The sequence below is a fragment of the Neofelis nebulosa genome, chromosome 5 (genome assembly GCF_028018385.1).
Source record: "Neofelis nebulosa isolate mNeoNeb1 chromosome 5, mNeoNeb1.pri, whole genome shotgun sequence".
In the NCBI taxonomy this organism is placed as follows: Eukaryota; Metazoa; Chordata; class Mammalia; order Carnivora; family Felidae; genus Neofelis; species Neofelis nebulosa.
Genome location: NC_080786.1, coordinates 75,147,245 through 75,167,797, shown reverse-complemented (window position 1 = coordinate 75,167,797; position 20,553 = coordinate 75,147,245). Strand labels below are relative to the sequence as shown.

Sequence of the window (20,553 nt, the reverse complement as noted above, 5' to 3'; positions counted from 1 at the left end):
GACTAGATTTTTAGGAAGTTTTATAATTGCTTTCTTTAAGCCCTCCACCATATTTTCAACCACACACCTCTTTTCATATATTACCCATAGAGAACATGGCCCAGCATTGCCAAGAGATCACAGTGTCATATGCATGTCAGACCCCATACAGAAATATTAATATAGTGGATTTGTAAGGGAGTCACTGACAGTGATCCATATATAAGCTGATTTGCTGTTATTATAGTGCAGATCACCTCCCTTCTTGATCTATGGGAAATAAAACCCTGACTGTGTTCCACATACAATCTCTTGCCACCCCCAGCTGGCATATGTGTGTGTTCTATTTATGCACAAATATCCAATTACCGTTAAATACCTTTCAGGTCATTTGGAACCAGGCCCTTATACATATGTGTCAACACGTGTGCCCCATGTGTTGAAATACAAACTGACTCAAACATTGAAAAACACATATAAAAATCATATATATCATCCTATTTAGAGATGGACACCCCAGACAGATAAATGATTTCAAAAGTGAGTAGAAGGTTGTTAAGTGGATGTGTGGCTTGAGGTGAGGATGTGGGCGAGAGATGGGGCCCAGCAGAGTGACACCTGCCCTGACCCCCCTCCACACCCCATACAGGGAAGAGGGCAGCAGCCTGGGAGGTTCCTTTGCCCATCTGGGAGGATTTCCTGCAGGAGGCTGGTTCCCTATCCCACCCCACAGGGAGAGGAAGAGGATGATGGACTTGATGATATAAAACAAAGTATTCATGCTTCTTTTATGAATGCATAAACAAAAATTCTGTGTGAAAATTCTGAAATTAGTTGGAAATAAAATGAAAAGATAGTGGTGATGCTGATTTGACCAGCACGAAGAAGGACAGTGTCACCACCATGTCCTCAGTGTCCACAATAACTGTTTGTGAACAAAGATCATTATGATTAGATTTATAAATGACTTCCAATCTTTCTCTCAGAAATGTGCTTTACAGAGCACTAGAGAACTATGGAAAATACTGGAAAAAGTACTGTAACATCAAGAAGGTAAACTTGGAAGAATTGCAATTTGCATGTTAGATTTTTTTGTTTATTTATTTATTTTGAGAGAGAGAGAGAGAGAGAGAGAGAGAGAGAGAGAGAGAGAGAGAGAGAATGCACGGCAAAGAGGGAGAGAGAGAATCCCACGCAGGTTCCATGCTGTCAGCACAGACTCCAGACTTGATCTCACAGAACTGAGCTGAAATCAAGAGTCCAACGCTTAACTGCCTGAGCCGCTCAGGCGCCCCTGCATGTTAGATTTAGAAGGGGCAAGATAGGGCAGAGATAATGCAGAGGGGAAGCAGATGTCAGAGAGAGGACCAGCAGATAGGGTGGCAGGGCATTATCATTGGTCACGTGTAGGGAAGACTGAGACCTGCGTTCAAGAGAACCTGGGGTGTGGTACAAGCCAAAGAGACTGGAAGAAGAGATGGGTTTCAACTGAAATCACAAAAGCAGAACCATATTTGATAACTGACTGGCTTAATGCCTAACACGGCTGAAGCATATGGACATATGCCAGGTTTGACTCATTCAGCTTAAATTTGTACCTTCTGGACTCTGTTAGACAGGAAATTTTCTCACAAACGCTATACAGATACTGTCCTGTGAATTCAGACACCCCACAGTCTGCGTGTTCAGAAACCAGCCAGGTTGTGCAAGGCCTGGGCTGCTAGAGAGATGGGGTGGTGTCCTGAATTCACTCCCTGCCCACCTCGGGATCTGGGCAAGTGACTCAACTTCTCAGCACCCCACAGTATTCCTGCTTGGATGGGTCCAGTGAGGACCTAATACAAAAGCAATCACGTGTGAGTGCTGAGCATTGGTCCTACCACCTGTACAGGCTGCCTGGACAGCTGTCATCCTCATACCCACCCCAGGCTGCAGAAAGCCCCTCTCCCACAAAGAACCAGCAGAGGCTCTTCATGCTGCCTCCCATAATCGCTCTAAAAGGAAATGCTTGTTTCTTTGACATCTTCAGAAACACATTTTCTGTTAATACAACATCACCCATTAAAATAATGCAGCATCTCTTTGCTGCCTTTCCCTCCCTTACTGCCTGCCAAACCCCTCCCACCCCACACATATCCTTCGGGTTTCTTTTCTCTCAACACTTGCTCCTTAGTGATCCCATCCGTTGCCTTTAATGCCTGATTTATATTTGTAGTCCAGATTCTGGGCTCCGAACTTGAATGTCTCCACTCAAATGTGTTACATAAGTCTTAAGCTGAGCATGTGTGAAATGGAATATCCAAATGAATACTAATGAACTGGTGAATGGATAGGACTTGAATGCCCCAAAGGCCAGAATCCTCTTCCCTCCCATCAGTGGACCCAGCCTAATGAGTGACATGTTAATAACAGTCCATGGCATTTTGTCTCTGTAGAAATTGTGGATCTGTTTTCCCTACTCTTAGTCCTCAGACCTCTTGAGGACAGAGACCATATCCTGCTCATCTCCAGTTCCCTTGCAGAACCTCCCACAATGCCTGGCACAGTGCGAATACGTATTAACTGCCAATCAAGTTGAGTTTTTGCTTAAAGCATCCCACATTCATCAAATTTTCAAACTTTCATTCCAAGAAGATGAAGCAACACAATGGCCCTGGTATACTGCTCCCGAGATGCCATCGAGGCCCAACACAGACACTGGAGGCACTCTAGCGCCTTTCCTAAAGCTCTTGCCTCTGCCCCTGTGTTTGGCACCATTCAGCATTCTCCCTCAGTTCCAGGACCTTGGCGGGCGGATGAAACCATTGTAGGTACACCCAGAACTGGAAGATGAAGGGAACTGATGGCACACAGCAGTTCTCATCCCCAGGCCATTCTCAGAATCCATCTTGTTCCTTTCTCTCCTCCTCTGCACTGGGGAAGTCTCCCCCACCCCCTGACCCTAGTGATCATCTCCTTCCACATCAATGTGCAAGGGCATCTCTCATGTGCTCATCTACCTCTCATTAGGGGCCTCACAGGGATGGGGACAGTCTTGGAGGCAGGCCCTGCTCTCTGGGCCCTTCCTTGGCCCAGGAGAGCTGATAGGGTGAGCCTCACTGGGGGAAGGATTCGGGGAGAGGATAGGGGGTGGGAGTGAGGTTGGCACAGGTTTTCCCTCCATGCTGCCAATGCTCAGACAGCCCCTGTGAGAGTGACTCAGTACCACTCCCTGACAGTGGACCGCTCAGCATTCCCTCTCCCCTCCCCACCTGCAGATCTGACACCTGCTCCACACTCCCAGGGCCCTATGGGGTTCTGTGCAAGTTCCAAGGGGCTGCCTCTCACTCCACCTCCTCCTCCTACTCAGGAGGGCATATCCAAATTGAGTGAATGAGTGACATTTGTGGAGGGACGATCTTGAATGCTGTCTGGTTATCACTTATATTTTAAAAGACAACTCACCAGCCTTGCCAGAGCTATCTATCTAAGGTGAGCAAAATGACTTGGGTCCTGTGATGGGGTGGTACAGGGGAAAAGAGGAAAAATACAGAGCATGGGAAATGTTCAGAAAATAGTTATTGGCTACAATATGGGGGCTACATGCCTGGCCCAGATGCAGTCATTTGTGTTAGAAATTTTGTACTTAATTAAGTTTGGTTGTGCTGATATTTAAGGGACAATTAAAATATAATTCTCTATTTCTCTTTTCTTAATAGTTAATAATTACTAAGTGCTCATTACCTGCTTTATGGAACATGTGGGGATCAAATCCCACTCAAACCAATTCTAAAAGACAGTTACAGGCCTTCCTGAGAATTTTATTGAGTATTACTTAAAATAAGTGGCCCATTAATTAAGAGTTAGAAATGGTTTTCTTATACTGAGATCTTTCTTATAACAGCACTTCCAAAAGGCCAGTTCTAAAGTCCTTGATAAATCATTAAAAACATAAAACATACATTTCATGAGTTAGTCTTGGTTAGTCTGATGGTATAAGGTCATAAAGCCCAATATCAACACATATTTGACCCTGCAGATATAAGGCTAAGGAATACTGGAAAGAGAGAGCAATATCTCTGAGAGATATGTTTCTATCATATCAAATAAATAAATAAATACATATATACATACATACATAGGGGCGCCTGGGTGGCTCAGTCAGTTAAGCATCCAATTTCGGCTCAGGTCATGATCTCATGGTTTGTGGGTTAACACCTGCACTGGGCTGCACACTGTACCTGCTTGAGATTCTCTTTCTCTCTCTCTCTTTCTGTCCCTCTCCCACTCAGGTTCTCTCTCTCTCTCTCTCTCTCTCTCTCTCTCTCTCTCTCTTTCTCAAAAATAAATAAATAAACTTTAAAAAATAAGTAAACAAACAAATAAACCCTCTTTAGAGGAAAGGGATTGAAAGAATAATGGGATATCTGCTAGGGAGAAACAGATAAGGATAGTTCTGCAAAAGAGGTACATAAGGTGGAGAAAGCAGTGTGTCTTTTCTCATTTTTTTTTAACTTTTTGATTTATTTTATACACATGTATTTTACCTTTGGGAATCTCTTTTTTGCAATAGACTTTGCATGAGGTAGAAGCTCATTAGCGGTCTCAGTTTTTGTCTTTACTGAAAATTATTGAGTTACGTGGATATTCCTATTGAAATTAGTACCAGCACTACCCTTTCCCATGAAATAATCATGGTTTCCTACCAACAGCATTCCAGGAATCTCCTTCGTGTACCAGAAATCTCCCACAAGATGTCTTGTTATGTTTGGATAGCAGGTGTGCCTATGCACCATGGCTCTGAGATTTCTTGAATCTCACACATTAACAGATGATGGTCTGAGCCAACCCTTTTTCTCTAACCTGCTTACCTGTGTCCTCACTGCATGGGCCCTGTCATTTATGGAGCTATGCTGCAGAGTCAGAATATTGGGTACTATTTTAGTGGACTGACATTCACCCTTGGCATATCAGTTCCCCGTTACTGGTTTTAGAGCTAGAGGGCCTGAACTTGACCTCAGTGGCAGCACCTAGCCGGCAATTTGACCTCAATCAAGTCACTTAATGCTCTGAGTCTCAATTTCCTCTTCTGTGAAATGAGAATAACAATTAATACCTACTCTTGCTCACAGAATTGGTGTCTGTTCCTCAAATCTACCATTCATCCATTCAATAAACATTTATTGAGAACTTACCTACTTATAAGGCAAGGGGACAAAGATAAATAATACAGGACAAATACCCTGGAGGAGCTCTTTGTCAGGTGTTGAATGGATCAAGGAAGGTAAGGCACACATTAAGGAAAACAAGTCTACTTCACACCCATTAGGCCACTTAAAAAATAGAAAATAACAAGTGTTGACAAGGATATGGAGAAATTGGAGCTCTGGTGCATTGCTGGTGGGAATGTCAAATGGTATAGTTGCTATGGGAAACAGTGTGATGTTTCTTCAAAAAGTTAAAAATAGAATTGTCATATGGCCCGGCATTTTCACTTGTGGGTGTGTACCTAAAAGAACTGAAAGCAGAGACTCAAACAGAAAGTTGCCCACCAATGTTCATAGCAGCATTATTCACAAGAGCCAAAGGTGAAAAACACCAAAGTATCCATCAACAGATGGAAGGATAAACAAAATGTAGTATATACAAACAATGAAAGATATTCAGCCATAAACAGGAATGAAATTCTGACAAATGCTACAACATGGATGAACTTTAAAACACTATGCTAAGTGAAATAAGCCAGGCACAGAAGGACAAACGTTGTATGTTGTATGATTCCATTTTTAAACAAGGTACCCAGGATAAGAAAACCCTTGGAGACAGAAAATGGAATAGAGGTTACTGTGGACTGGGGAAGGGAGGGAGAAATGGAGAGTTAGTGTTTAATAGATACGGGAATTTTGGGGTGCCTGTGTGGCTCAGTCTGTGGAGCGTCTGACTTCAGCTCAGGTCATGATCTCATGGTTCATGAGTTCAGGCCCCACGTCAGCCTCTGTGCTGATAGCTCAGAGCCTGGAGCCTGCTTGGGATTCTGTGTCTCCCTCTCTCTCTCTGCCCCTCCCCTGCTTGTGCTCTGTCTCTGTCTCTGTCTCTCTCAAAAATAAATAAACATTAAAAAAAAAAAAAGATACACAGTTTCAGTTTGGGATGATTGAAACTGTTCTAGTGATGGCTGTGAATGTGATATACATTTTGAATGTACTTAATACTACTGAATTGTACACTTAAAACGTGTTTAAATGGTAAATTTTAAACACAATTAGAAAAATTATAATCCCTAAAATTCTATACAAATGCAGGATTGTTATCTTGAATTAGCATTAATGAGGTTGTGTTTATAATCAGTCTCTCTTTTAAGAAGTGCAGTATGTGTGAAATTCCTTTGTCATTATTTATTATGTGATATCGAAGAACAAGCATCCACCCAGATGAACTTTAATAATAATTTATTTATGCCCCATCCTCTTCCAAAAAGAATTTGAGGTAGTATACTCTAAATGCATCAGAGTAATGAGGCCAAATCCAATGGACATAAGAAAAAATATACAAACAGATACAAAGAAGAGAGAACAAATGGCACTCAGCAGCAGAGCAAGAGTCTCTCAACTTTTAGCCTTCCAGAAGCCAGGGAAGTGTTTGCATTCATCAGACCTTTTTTTTAATGCTTAAAAATCATTGGTTTCAACATGGTCATTATATGGGTCTATAGCGTCCATGTTACTACCATTTACAGTTCTGAGAATGTATTGTATAATACGGACCACCTAATCGAAACAGAAGAAAGATGTCGAACTAAGAACATCTTCTCCTAAGTCAGAGCCCTCAGGGCCCATTCTGTGCTAATGAAAAGGGTTCCCGGAGAGTTGTCTGCCCTGCAGGCCAAATGAATCTCCTGCACCTTCCCCTGGGCTCCTGCATCAAGTCTACACTGTAGCCCATCAGGACAACCATCTCCTCCATCCAGCCCCGCCCCCCCCCCCCCCAACCACCTCCCTTGCTCCCCATCCAGCCCCTGCCCCAGCAGCGTGGTTTACGCAAGGCCCCCATGTGGCCAGAACTCCTAGACTCTGCTCATGTTTCCTTCTTCCTGGAACAGCCCTCTGTCTTCCTGGCCAAGCCCTCACCTCTTACAGAGGACAGTTCAGATTTCACCGTCTCCAGGACGTCTCCAGCCCATGTTGATTTGCCTTCCTCGTGCTGTCCTGGTGCACTTTCCATTTACACACTAGCTATTTAGCCCCTTGAGGATGTGAGTGAATGGAAAGTTTTACAAGTTTTGTTTCATTTCTTGCAGCAATGAAAAGTGAGGTGTGATTAGGCCAAAGACCACATCATACATTTTATTAGAAATGATAATATACTTAGAAAATGATCTTTGAGAGCTAGCAGGGATTCTCAAGATTATCTAATTTGGCCTTTTGACACATAAAGAAATGGGCGATACCCTGGGAAAGAAAGTGACTTGCTCAAGGTCACCATCTATATTTGAGATAGAAATAGACTTAAAAATTTAACATCCTGAAACCCAGTATTTTTACAACAGTATGCTAGTTTCATTTTAAACTTGTGTTTTATTTAGTATTTAGTAATCAAACAGGACTTTGGATATACCCCCAAACAGGTGAAGAGAGGTAGCGTAACATCTTGCGAAGAACATTGGCTTCGCCAAAGTGGTGGGTCTTCAGCAAGTCACTTTGTGGCTCTGGGCCTCTTGTTTTTTCATCTACAAAATAAGGATGAATTCGATGGTCTTTAAGCTTATATTTGTTTCTAGCATTTTGTGAACCTACTAGACTGTTGACCAGCCCCACCAGAGAATTTACAAGTACTGACTGAGCATACATCTCTCACCTCTGCTTTCTCCTCTATGCTGTTCCCCTCAGCCTGGGACACACTTCTTCCAAACGTTTTCCCTTGCTTGCTTTCTTTTTTCTTTTTTCTTTTTTAGTTTTTGCGTGCTTTCTTTTTTAAACTCAGCTTAAACATCACTCAACTCAAAATTGGTAGTAGTGTCTCCTGCTACCCTTGGCTTAATTTTGTCCTCTCCTCTGCACTTAACTCCTCTGACTATCCAATACCTTACCACACTGTACTGGAGTCATTGACTTTCTTGTCTCTGCCTCTACACTATGAACTAAGGCCTGGGACCATGGTACATTTCTTGAGCCCAAGTGCCTATAATGGTGCCTGGCTAATGATAGTAGGGAACGTAATAAAGGATTGGTAAATGGATCTAACAGTTTTTGCTTGGGAAGTGAGGACAAGACTGTGGCACCAATTTTATATGAAGCTGTTAGAAAGCATTTTCAAGGAAAAGGGAGGATTGGAACTGAGTTTTCAAGAATCATTAGAATTTGACATGGCGCCTCAGGGTGGCTCAGGCAGTTGAGTGTCTGACTCTTGATTTCAGCTCGGGTCATGATCCCAGGGATGTGGGATCAAGCCCTGTGTTGGGCTGTCTGCTGAGCATGGAGCCTGCTTAAGATTCCCTCTCTCTCTCTCTCTCTCTCTCTCTCTCTCTCTCTCTCTCTCTCTTTCCCTCCCTCTCCCTCTCCCACCCACTTTGCATGTGTACGCTGTTTCTAAAATAAAAAAAATAAATAAAAGACTTTAAAAAAAGAATGACTGGAATTTGAAAGGGAATGTAAAGTAATAACACTGGCCTAACTAATGGTGGGGGGAGGAGGTGGCTAAAAGGAGTGGGTCAGATCAGTGTTACTTATTTGAATAGCAAAACACTTGCATTAGATTGTCTGGGACGTTTGTGCAAATTACAGATTCCCCCTATAGCTCCCACCCATTACTCCCCATTCTGGATTTGTAGGTCTGGATTTACCTTTAGAACAAGCTCCCTAAGTAGATTCTTATCACATGAATGGAGTCTTGAAATCCTGGAAGGAACACTGGCAATTGTGGGCGATTGGAAGGGATTTTAAGTTTTTGAAGAGCGGGAATGGTGGCATGAAGAAAATGGAGCTTTATGAAAAGCACAGACTAGTGGTCTGCAAAATAGACTGAAGAGGGGGAGACCTCAGAGGCAAGGGGAACTTCCAGAAGTGCACCAAAGTATTCGAAGTGAGAGGAAGGGAGAGCTTGCTTTCTACTGGCCACACCAGAAATGGAGAATAAGCAGTGACTCCAAGAAACATATTGAAAGATGAAATGATGAGGCTTGGCAACAGATTGAGTATATAAGCAATAATGGTAGGGAGCAGTTTGAAATGACAACTGTGTTTCAGGGACCCTACGAAATGTCAGTTCCACTGATATACATGCTGCTTCTGTCTAATGAGTTCTGTTTCAGCTTGAGGTGATTGAGGTGTCTGGGAGACATCCAGGGGAGAAGCGTGTAAACTATTGGCAACATGGGCTTGAGCATAACCACAGGTCTGGGAGGAAGATAATGACATGGGGTCAGTAGCATGAGAGAAGAGGAAGGAAGCCCTAGGAACCTGAGTTTAGACCTTTGGGAGCAGCAACATTAGACAGGAGGAGGAAGATGAAACAAGCAGGGAATAGAGAAGAAACAGAGAGGTAGGTAGTGAATGAAGAGTAAATAAGAAAGAGAAACCAAAGGAAGAAAAAGGTTTAAGAAGGTGAGTATCCATTATGTCAGATGCTGTAGAGTTTGAAAAAGATAGGAACAGTCCTTTCGGAGTTGCCCAGGTGGCTCAGTCGGTTGAGTGTCTGACTCTTGATTTCAGCTCAGGTTGTGATCCCAAGGTCATGAGATCGAGCCCTGAATCAGGCTCCACACTGAGCATAGAGCTGCTTGGCATTCTCACTCTCTCTCTCTCTCTCTCTCTCTCTCTCTCCTTCTCTTCCTCTGTTCCTCCTCCCCAGCTCTCATGCTCTCTCTCTCTCAAATTAAAAAAATGAAGAAAAAAAAAGAACAGTCCTTTCAACTTGGCAAAAAGGGTTTTAAATGAAAACTAACTTTTAAAATGTGAAAATCTATAGCTCTTTCTGACATGTGCATTGTTAGCTATCATACCAGGAGTAAATAAAAACTCTTGATGGCAAATTGTGTTGACAGTTAATGAGCAAAAATATATTTCTGACAGGTTGGTTTCCAAAAGGATGCTATTCTATTGGAGATATGGGAAGTGGGGAGGTGGGAAATGAAAGGCAATGGTTAAAAAAGGGAAACAGAGGCACCTGGGTGGCTCAGTCGGTTAAGCACCTGAGTTTGGCTCAGGTCATGATCTCATTGTTTGTGAGTTTGAGTCCTGTGTCAGGCTCTGTGCTATCAGTGCAGAGCCTGCTTGGGATTCTCTCTCTCCCTCTCTCTCTCTGCCCCTCCCTTGCATGTGTTCTCTATCTCAAAATAAATAAAAATAAAACTTAAAAAATAGTTTAAAAAGGGGGGGGAAACAAGATTAGGATGCATGGACAAAGAAGAAACTTATCAGGAAATCCTAATAACATTTATGTACTTTAATGATCTAGCTTACAAAATAGGGTTGCATTGAGCTTTTAAAAAAATTTTTAGTGTTTATTTATTTTTGAGAGAGAGAGAGAGAAGAGAGAGAGAGTGAGTCGGGGAGGGGCAGAGAGAGAGGGAGACACAGAATCCAAAGAAGGCTCCAGGCTCTGAGCTGTTCAGCACAGAGCCTGATGTGGGGCTCGAACCCACGAAGCATGAGATCATGACCTGAGCCAAAGTCGGATGCTTAACCAGCTGAGCCACCCATATGCCCCTGCATTCAGTTTTTTAAAAAGGTTCCATTCTTGCCCCTTGGTTATAGTGTCATCTGAAAAAAACATGAGGTGTCATACAGAATGGAAACAGATATCCAAAGCTCTGTTTTTATGCTAGCTTGAAATATGGCTTCAGAGGGGAAACAGTCCCTTAAAACACATTATCCCTCCTTTTCTTCCTTAATGACATAGGGGTCAGGGATGGAGGGAGATCCACTTTTAAATGTGAAACAAAGTGCCAGAATATACACTAGTATAGATTACATTACTGCAAGCTGATCTGGCATGGTTAACTCCATTTGGTGCCCTAATTACAGTGCTCCATCTCTGGATAGATATCCATCAGGACATAAATTGCTCTAGGTGTTCAAAGGTTTTTTATTACTTGAGTACCTTTAATGTTTTGTTCTTCATCTACATTATATATACTTGATGACTTGAGATGTTAAATCCTTGAGAGTCTTTTCTACAAAGTTATGTGCTTTGGAATAACGAAGCAGGCAATCATCAACAAGAATCATAAATTTTCTCCCATTTTAGAAAGTTATTAAAAAAAAACAAAGGAGAGAAAAAAAGAATGACTTAACAGTGGTGTTGAAGGCTATTTAAAACAAGATCTGAACTGAAGTCTGGGCTTATGGGTTCAGGGGACTCCCTATCACTCTAGTTTTATCCATTGCGCTCCAACAAGTAAAATGAAGCTACTGGATGAGATCTCTAGACTGTTTCCAAACTATAAACTGGGACATGACCTGATAAGCGATTTTTTTTCTTCTGAGTTGTGAATATTTTCTTGTGTCAGGTTCCCCAAAACTCCTAAGAGTCTCTGAGTTCTTATGGAACTGTTGGGTGATTAAAATTGATTTCTGCCCTCCACCTAGTGTTATCTGCCTTCTGACTTCATTTAATTGTCAATACGTCCTTAAACAGACCTGCCAAGTTGTTTAAGCACGGTGCTTCATAAGGGCTTAAGAGACTGGCTGTACTCTGGTTTCTGTGGACGGTTGCTGTGGTCCTACTTAATGCCATGGCTCATAGAATAGATTGGTATTGAGACCTGTATTTCCTTCTGACATAGCGACTGCTGTCATTTTAGGATGACTGTAAAAAGCAAAAGAACCTCTTAGTGACTTTGTTACCTAAGTGTGATCTTAAAGTCTGTATACTTCTTGAAATTGTGTCCTCTGTCAGTGACTATCCTTTTTCAGTCTTGTCTTATAATAAGCATTTATAAATAGATACAAAAATTGTCATTTTAAGAAGAGATCATTGTTGAGCTATAAAACATGTAAATTATAGGTTTTATTTATATCTCTCTACTGGAGTTTATATGTCATAACCTCCAGTAACATTCATTTTAAAATGTCATGTAAACTATTTTTTAATTATAAAACTGGTAAAAAAAAATTTTTAATTAAAGTTTGTAGGGGGGTGTAGAGTAAAAGGTAAAAAAATTTCCTTCCCTGTTTTCTAGCCTTCAGTACAACTCTCCAAAAGCAATCACTATTAACAATGTCTTAAGATTCTTTGCATGAATTTTCTTCTTTTTTAAAGTTTATTTATTTTGAGAGACAGAGAGAGTGGAGAAGAGGCAGAGAGAGAGAGGGAGAGAGAGAATCCCAGGCAGGCTCCGTGCTTTCAGCTTAAGATCATCACCTGAGCCAAAACCAAGACTCAGATGCTTAACTGACTGAGCTACCCAGGCGCCCCTCTTTGCATGAATTTCCTAAGCATGTACAATTATATATACATATATATGTATGTATACGTACTCACTTTTACATAGTAATACCATGTATATTGTTCTTCATCTTATGTTTTTTTAAGTTCACTTAATATACCAGGACTGTGTCATACCAGCATGACTCAGTCAGCCTCATTCTTTTTTTAAAACTGCATGCCATTTCATTATATATCTGTACCATAATTTACTGACGAACATATAAATAATTTCCAATTTATATCTGGTTGTTGTGGAAGTGCAAATAATTACAAATAATGGACATTAGTAGGAATGAAATTACTGAATCAAGGAGCACGTGTTTTAAATTTTGATGAGATATTTCCAGGTCGTCTTGCACACAGTTGCACTTCTGTCAATATTCTCTGAGAGTGTTTCCACATTCTTATCTATCAGTCTCCCTTTGAGATTTGAAATTTCTACTGTTCTAGTAGTTGATAATTGTTATTTCTTTCTACTATGCCTTTGTTGGATTAGTGTGCATTGAACAGTTTTTTATAAGACTAATAGTCATTTTTATATTTGTGTAAATTGTGTGTCCTTTGATTATTTGTCCCTCACCACATCCATTCTATGAGAGAAAAAGAAGCCCCTTACTAGGATAGACTACCATTTATTTATTTATTTTTCTAATTTATTGTGGGTTTTTTGGGTTCAGCTTTATTTGTTTGTTTATTTATTTATTTATTTATATTTTAATTCCAGAGTAGTTGACATACAGTGTTATAATAGTTTCATATGTATAATACAGTGATTTGACAATTCTATACATTACTCAGTGCTCATCATGATAAGTGTACTCTTCATCTAGTCCACCTATTTCCCCCAAGACCTCCCCTCTGGTAAGCATCAGTTTATTCTCTATAGTTAAGAGTCTGTTTTTTGGTTTGTCTTTTTTTTCTCTTTGTTCATTTGTTTTGTTTCTTAAATTCCACATATGAGTGAGATCATATGGTATTTGTCTTTCTCTGACTGACTTGTTTCACTTAGCATTATAACTCTAGATCCATCCACGTTGTTGCAAATGGCAAGATTTCATTCTTTGTTATGGCTGAGTAATATTCCATTGTGTATATATCCATCTATCAATGGACGCTTGGGCTGCTTCCATAATTTGGCTATTGTAAATAATGCTGCTATAACATAGGGGTGCATATATTTTTGAATTAGTGTTTTCATATTCTTTAGGTAAATACCCAGTAGTGGGATTACTGGATCATATGGTAGTTCTATTTTTAATTTTTTGAGGAAACTCCACACTGGTTTTCACAGTGGCTGCACCAGTTTGCATTTCTATCAACAGTGCACAAGGGCTCCTTTTTCTTCACATCTTCACCAACACTTGTTTCTTGTCTTTTTTATTTTAGCCATTCTGGCAGGTGTGAGGTGATACCTTATTGTACTTTTGATTTGTATTTCCCTGATTATCAATGAGTGATGTTGAGCATCTTTCCATGTGTCTGTTTTCCATCTGTATGCCTTCTTTGGAGGAATGTTTGTTCATGTCTTCTGCCCATTTTTAATTGGATTATTTGTGTTTTTTGGTGTTGAGTTGTGTAAGTTCTTTATGTATTTTAGATACTAACCCTTTGTAGGATATGTCATTTGCAAACATCTTCTCCCATTCAGTAGGTTGCATTTTAGTTCTGTTGATTGTTTTCTTTGCTATGCAGAAGGTTCTTATTTTGATATAGTCCCAGTGGTTTATTTTTGCTTTTATTTTCCTTGCCTCAGGAGACACATTTAGAAAAATGTTGCTATGGCTGATGTCAGAGATATTACTGGGATAGGCTACCTTTTAATAGATTAACCTACCAACAGTTCACAGGAAACCATAAATGTATATATTGTACACATGATCACATGATCAAATGTATATATGGTACACATGATCACCTGTACAAACACTAACTCACTTGGAGGCCTGAAAGAAAGCCAAAAAAAGAAAGTGTCTGAGAAGAGAAAGAGAACAGTCTCTCTGGAGATAGATGTGGGGACTGGCCTCAGTCTTTCTATTAGTTTTCCATTGCTGCATAAAAAATGACCACAAACTTAGCAGCTCACAGTTTCCGGGGCACAGCATGACTGGCTTTTTGCTCAGGTCCCACAGAGCTAAAACAGTTAGTCAGCTGTGCACAGTTTCCTCTTCTAAGTTGATGTGGTTGTGGCAGAATTCAGTTTCTTGTAACTGAGGGACCCAAGTCCCAGTTTCCTCACTGGTTATTAACTAGGGGCCACTCTTAGCTCCTAGAGGCAGCCTATGTTCCTTACCACATGGCCTCTTCCATCTCCAAAGCCAGCCAAGGACAGCCTCCCTTGTGTTATATCTTTCTCATTCTTCTAGTCTTTCCGACTTCCAGACCCAGATCTGATGAGTTCATGAGAGTAGAAAAGCCCAGCCAGGTAATCTACCTATCTCAAGGTTAACTGGTTTGGAACAAAACAGAATGGCAAAGTCCCTTGACAGCAGCACCTAAATTAGTGTTCAGTTAATTAACTGGGAGGAGGTGTGTGTACACACAGAGTCAGGAAACTGGGATGAGCATTCTGCCCACCACAACCCCCACCTGCTTTCCTCAAGAGAAGCAGACAGAGGTCATGTCTGTTGGCTGAGAAAACCAATGCTACTGACACATTAGATGCCAGAGAAAGAGAACATAACTGGAATCCATCTAACCCCATGCACAACAAAGTCCACTCATGTGGGTCAAAGACCTTGATCTGAGCAATGAAACAGCAGAAAGCTACAGAGAAAATCTTGGAAATCACACATACAGTGTAGAGGTCAGGTAGGTTTTCCTGACCAAGGATCCAAACCTGGCATTTCTGACTCCACAATCTCTGCCTTCTTGACCCCCACATGATGGCTCACCAGAAGACAGGTCATTCATTGGCTATACAAGTGGGTTTACAGTCCTCTAGCCTTCCTTTTTCTTCTTATGCCAGTGTGATTAGAATGTGGTTTTGTGAGATGCTGTCCTTGGGTGTCCTTGGGTGTCCAACAGAATAGAATGAAGTACCGCAATCTGAATAGGTAAGTCACTAAAGGGAACTGTATTGTTGAGAATATTAAGAATTCTAAAAAAACCTCTCTCCCCTCCCTCTCTTTCTCTTTCATATTCCCACCTGCTGCTGTAATCCAGACGCATTATACGTGACTTGCTTGAGACCGAAGAGATTTATATAAAAGAAATTAAGAGCATAATTGATGTAAGTAGATTGGGGTAGTAGACATTAAGCATGTATTCAAACTAGAGAAGTTCTGTTGCACAAAGAGACTTAAGGTAGTTGCCACATGTCTCTAGAATCCCCACTGAGGGGACAGGTCTTACACTATCACAAGTATCTTTCCAATAGAGATAAGAACATTCGTTTGACTATTGATCCATTTAGCCAAATAACTTACAAGGGACTGTGACAATTCATGTGATTCTAGCAGTGCCCAATAGGTTCACCCTATGGTTGTCAACAATGAGCATGATAATTTGAATGTTTTTGATAATTTAATAAAGGGGAATTGTTTCAAGTAGCATTTTTTGCTTGAGAGTGAAAATTAGAATTTTCCTGTTTTCCTAAGGAAATAATTTTGAGAAAAAGATTATGGGTACAAAGTTATAATAGAATTTTTTAATAATAAAATATCAGAAGAAAAAATCGCCAATAAAATAGGGGGTGGTTAATAAATTCTGATATTTATGCTAAATGAAATATTATTCAGCAGTTACAAAATAATTATTTTGGAGGATCAGGCCAATATGGCGGAGAAGTAGGGGGATCCTACTTCCCGCATCTCTCAAACAAAGAAGGGCTGAAGCCAAAGGACTTTGAACCCTGAGAGTCGGGGAGGAAAAGAGACTGAGTCTAACAGGGAGACACCGGAACAACCCCACAGGCTATAGGTGGGTGATTGCGAACTGGAGGAGATAAAATGGGGCCGCGTGGGGCCTTCTGCGAAGAGCCAAAGGGAAGCGAAAGAGTGGCTGGGGAAGTGTAGGACTGCATCTGGACAAGAGAAAAACCTCAGACCCAGACGGAGAGGGATCCCATCTCTAACTGCGGGGCTTTCTTCAGACTGGGGCTGGCTGCCCTGTTCGTGCACCTGGGGAGGAGCGGAGCTACCCCCGGGGTTCAGTGGTAGGTCAGGGGCAAAGTCACAGTAGGAGAAAGCGGTCACCTCCTCGAAGTGCTGCAGCACAAGACAAAGCCTGCCTACGTCTACCACCCCCATGCTCAGTGGCTAGGTCAGGGGCGCAGTCCACAGTAGGAGAAAGTGACCCCTTCCCTGGAGTGCTGCAACATGGAACAAAAACAGCCAGGACCACATATTGGATGGCATAGAGAGGTGCTTCCCCAGTGCCAGGGCGCATGGAGTGGGAGTTTAAATCCCAGCCAATCACTGGGGCACGGGAATTGGTGGAGCGAGAAAGACTGCCCTGTCTGTGCCCATGGCACAGTGAGGATGACTCCAACGGAGTCCACCGGGTCAGAGGAGAGGAGACTGGGGGGGGGGGGGGGGGGGCGTCGCCATTTTTCTCCCCACCACCAAGGCGAGGCCTCAGAGATGGGTCCATGGGGCTCCCCGTGAAGGCGGGACCTGCCTATACCAAACCACGCCCCTCCGTGCGGGGTAAGTGTGTGTCTACTGGAGCAGCATAGACACTGAGGATCCAGACGGAACACTCTTCCAGACCAGTGCTTCTACATTACCTGGATTAACTTTATCATCGTTTCTTCCCCCCCCCCCCTCTTTATTTTCCTTTCTCTCTCTCTGGATTAAGCCATTTAGTCTCTCTGCCTGCTCAATGTTTATTTTTTCTTTTTCCCCACCCCTATCATTTCTCTCTTTGTATGTGCTCTTCCATCAGCACCGCCTCCACCCTATTCTTTACTTATAGTTGGTGTTTTTGGTTTTTTGCTTTTGGATTGTTTGTTTGTTTTATTTGTCTGTTTGTGTGTTTTTGTTTGCTGTTTGTTTGTTTGTTTGTTTTCCTTTCCAGGGCTACTTCGAGGAACAAATCAAAGCACACCTGGGAGGGTCCAAAACATCACTACAAGTAGGGAAATAAAATAACCAAAGTCACAATAATGGAGAGCAAGTAACACCCTCCAAAAAACACCTCCTGAAGGGCCAGACCCTGTATGGTGTATGGCCCCCCTTTAATATAGCAGTGCTCACAGGTGCAGAGCACGTAACAAGCTTTTAAAACTCATAAGGGACAGAAAATTAGCCAAACTGATGACATGGAAGAATTCTCCTTAAGAGAAATTCCAGGAAGAAGTGACAGCTAAAGAATTGATCAAATCAGATATAAGCAATATAACTGAACAAGAATTTAGGATAATAGTCATAAAATTAATTGCTGGGATTCAAAAAGGCATAGAAGACAGCAGAGAATCTATTGCTGCAGAGATCAAGGAACTAAAAAATAGTCATGATGAATTTAAAAATGCTATAAGTGAGATGCAAGATAAAATGGAGGTGGCCACAGCATAGATTGAAGAGGCAAAGGGGAGAATAGGTGAATTAGAAGATAAAATTATGGAAAAAGAGGAAACTGAGAAAAAGAGAGATTAAAAATCCAGGATCATGAGGGGAGAATTAGGGAACTAAGTGATGCAATCAAATGGAACAATATCTGTATCATAGGAATTCCAGAAGAAGAAGAAGAGAGAGAGGAAGGGGCTGAAGGTGTACTTGAACAAATCATAGCTGACAACTTCCCCAATCTGGGGAAGGAAACAGACATTGAAATGCAAGAGGCACAGAGAACTCCCTTCAGACATAACTTGAATCAATCTTCTGCATGACATATCATAGTGAAACTGGCAAAATACAAGAATAAGGAGAGAATTCTGAAAGCAGCTAGAGATAAACAGGACTTAACATACAAAGGTAGACACATAAGGGTAGTAGCAGACCTATCTACTGAAACTTGGCAGTCCAGAAAGGAATGGCAGGAAATCTTCAATGTGATGAACAGAAAAAATATGCAGCCGAGAATCCTTTATCCAGCAAGTCTGTCATTCAGAATAGAAGGAGAGATAAAGGTCTTCCCAAACAAACAAAAACTAAAGGAATTCATCACCACTAAACCAGTCCTACAAGAGATCCTAAGGGAGATTCTGTGAGTGAAATGTTGCAAGGACCACAAAGTACCAGAGACATCACTACAAGCATGAAACCTACAGACATCACAATGACTCCAAACCCATATCTTTCAATAATAACACTGAATGTAAATGGACTAAACGTTCTAATCAAAAGACATAGGGTAACAGAATGGATAAAAAGACAAGATCCATCTATTTTCTGTCTAAAAGAAACCCATTTTAGACCTGAGAACACCTTCAGATTGAAAGTGAGGGGATGGAGAGCTATCTATCATGCTACTGGAAGTCAAAAGAAAGCTGGAGTAGCCATACTTATTTCAGACAAACTAGACTTTAAATTAAAGGTTGTAACAAGAGATGAAGAAGGGCATTATATAATAATTACAGAGTCTATCCATCAGGAAGAGCTAACAATTATGAATGTTTATGCACCGAATTCAGAAGCACTGAAATATATAAAACAATTAATCTCAAACATAAGCAGTCTTATTGGTAAGAATGTGGTAATTACAGGGGACTTTAATACTCCACTTACAACAATGGACAGATCATCTAGACAGAAAGTCATTAAAGAAACTATGGCCCTGAATGATACACTGGACCAGATGGACTTGACAGATACATTTAGAACTATACATCCTGAAACAGCAGAATTTACTTTCTTCTTGAGTGCACATGGAACGTTCTCCAAGATAGATCACATACTGAGTCACAAAACAGCCCTCAATAAATATAAAAGAATTGAGGCCATACCATACACACTTTCAGATCACACTGCTATGAAACTTGAAATCAACCACAGGAAAAAGTCTGGAAAACCTCCAGAAGCATGGAGGTTAAAGAAAAGCCTCCTAAGAACAAATGGGTCAACCAGACAATTAGAGAAGATATTAAAAAATATATGGAAACAAACGAAAATGAAAACACCACAATCCAAACCCGTTGGAATGCAGCAAAGTCAGTCCTAAGAGTAAAATTCATTGCAATCCAGGCCTATCTCAAGAAACAAGAAAAATCCCAAATATGAAATCTAACAGCACACATAAAGGAACTAGAAGCAGAACAGCAAAGACACCCCAAGCCCAGCAGAAGAAGAGAAATAATAAAGATCAGAGCAGAAATAAACAATATAGAATCCAAAAAAAAAAAAAAAAAGTAGAACAGATCAATGAAACTAAGAGTTGTTTTTTTGAAAAAATAAACAAAATTGATAAACTTCTAGCCAGGCTTCTCAAAAAGAAAAGAGGACTCAAATAGATACAATCACGAATGAAAATGGATTTATCACAACCAATCACTCAGAAATACAAGCAATTAGCAGGGAATACTATGAAAAATTATATGCCAGCAAATTGGACAACCTGGAAGAAATGGACAAATTCCTAGACATCCACACACTACCAAAACTCAAATGGGAAGAGATAGGAAATTTGAACAGACCCATAACTAGTGTAGAAATTGAATCAGTTATCAAAAATCTCAAAAATGAGAGTCCTGGACCAGATGGCTTCCCTGGGGAATTCTACCAGACATTTAAAGCAGAGTTAATACCGATCCTTCTCAAGCTGTTCCAAAAAATAGAAATGGAAGGAAAACTTCCAGACTCATTCTATGAAGCCAGCATTACTTTGATTCCCAAACCAGACAGACACCCAGGCAAAAAAGAGAACTACAGGCCTGATGACTATGAATGCAAAAATTCTCAACAAGATACTAGCAAATTGAATTCAACAGCATAAAAAGAATTATTCACCACGATCAAGTGGGATTCATTCCTGGGCTGCAGGATTTGTTCAATATTCACAAATCAATCAATGTGATACATCACATTAATAAAAGGAAGGCTAAGAACCAAATGATCTTGTCAATAGATGCAGAAAAAGCATTTGACAAAATACAGCATCCTTTCTTAATAAAAACCCTTAAGAAAGTCGGGATAGAAGGAACATACTTAAACATCATAAAAGCCATTTATGAAAAGCCCACAGATAATATCATCCTCAATGGGGAAAAACTGAGAGCTTTCCCCCTGAGATCAG

At 40.9% G+C, this 20,553-nt stretch overlaps 1 protein-coding gene across 3 annotated transcripts in view; it reads left to right on the top strand.

The window, feature by feature from the left end:
- Positions 1 to 20,553, top strand: part of MCF2L2 (MCF.2 cell line derived transforming sequence-like 2) — a 293,647-nt gene that overhangs the window by 193,667 nt on the left and 79,427 nt on the right. For all 3 annotated transcript variants that reach the window (XR_009262037.1, XM_058730623.1, XM_058730622.1), the window contains one exon: positions 15,547 to 15,613. Coding sequence is in view for 2 of the 3 variants with exons in the window: in XM_058730623.1 (XP_058586606.1) it covers positions 15,547 to 15,613 (67 nt within the window). In the remaining variant the exon portion in view is untranslated. The remainder of the gene's footprint in view (positions 1 to 15,546; positions 15,614 to 20,553) is intronic.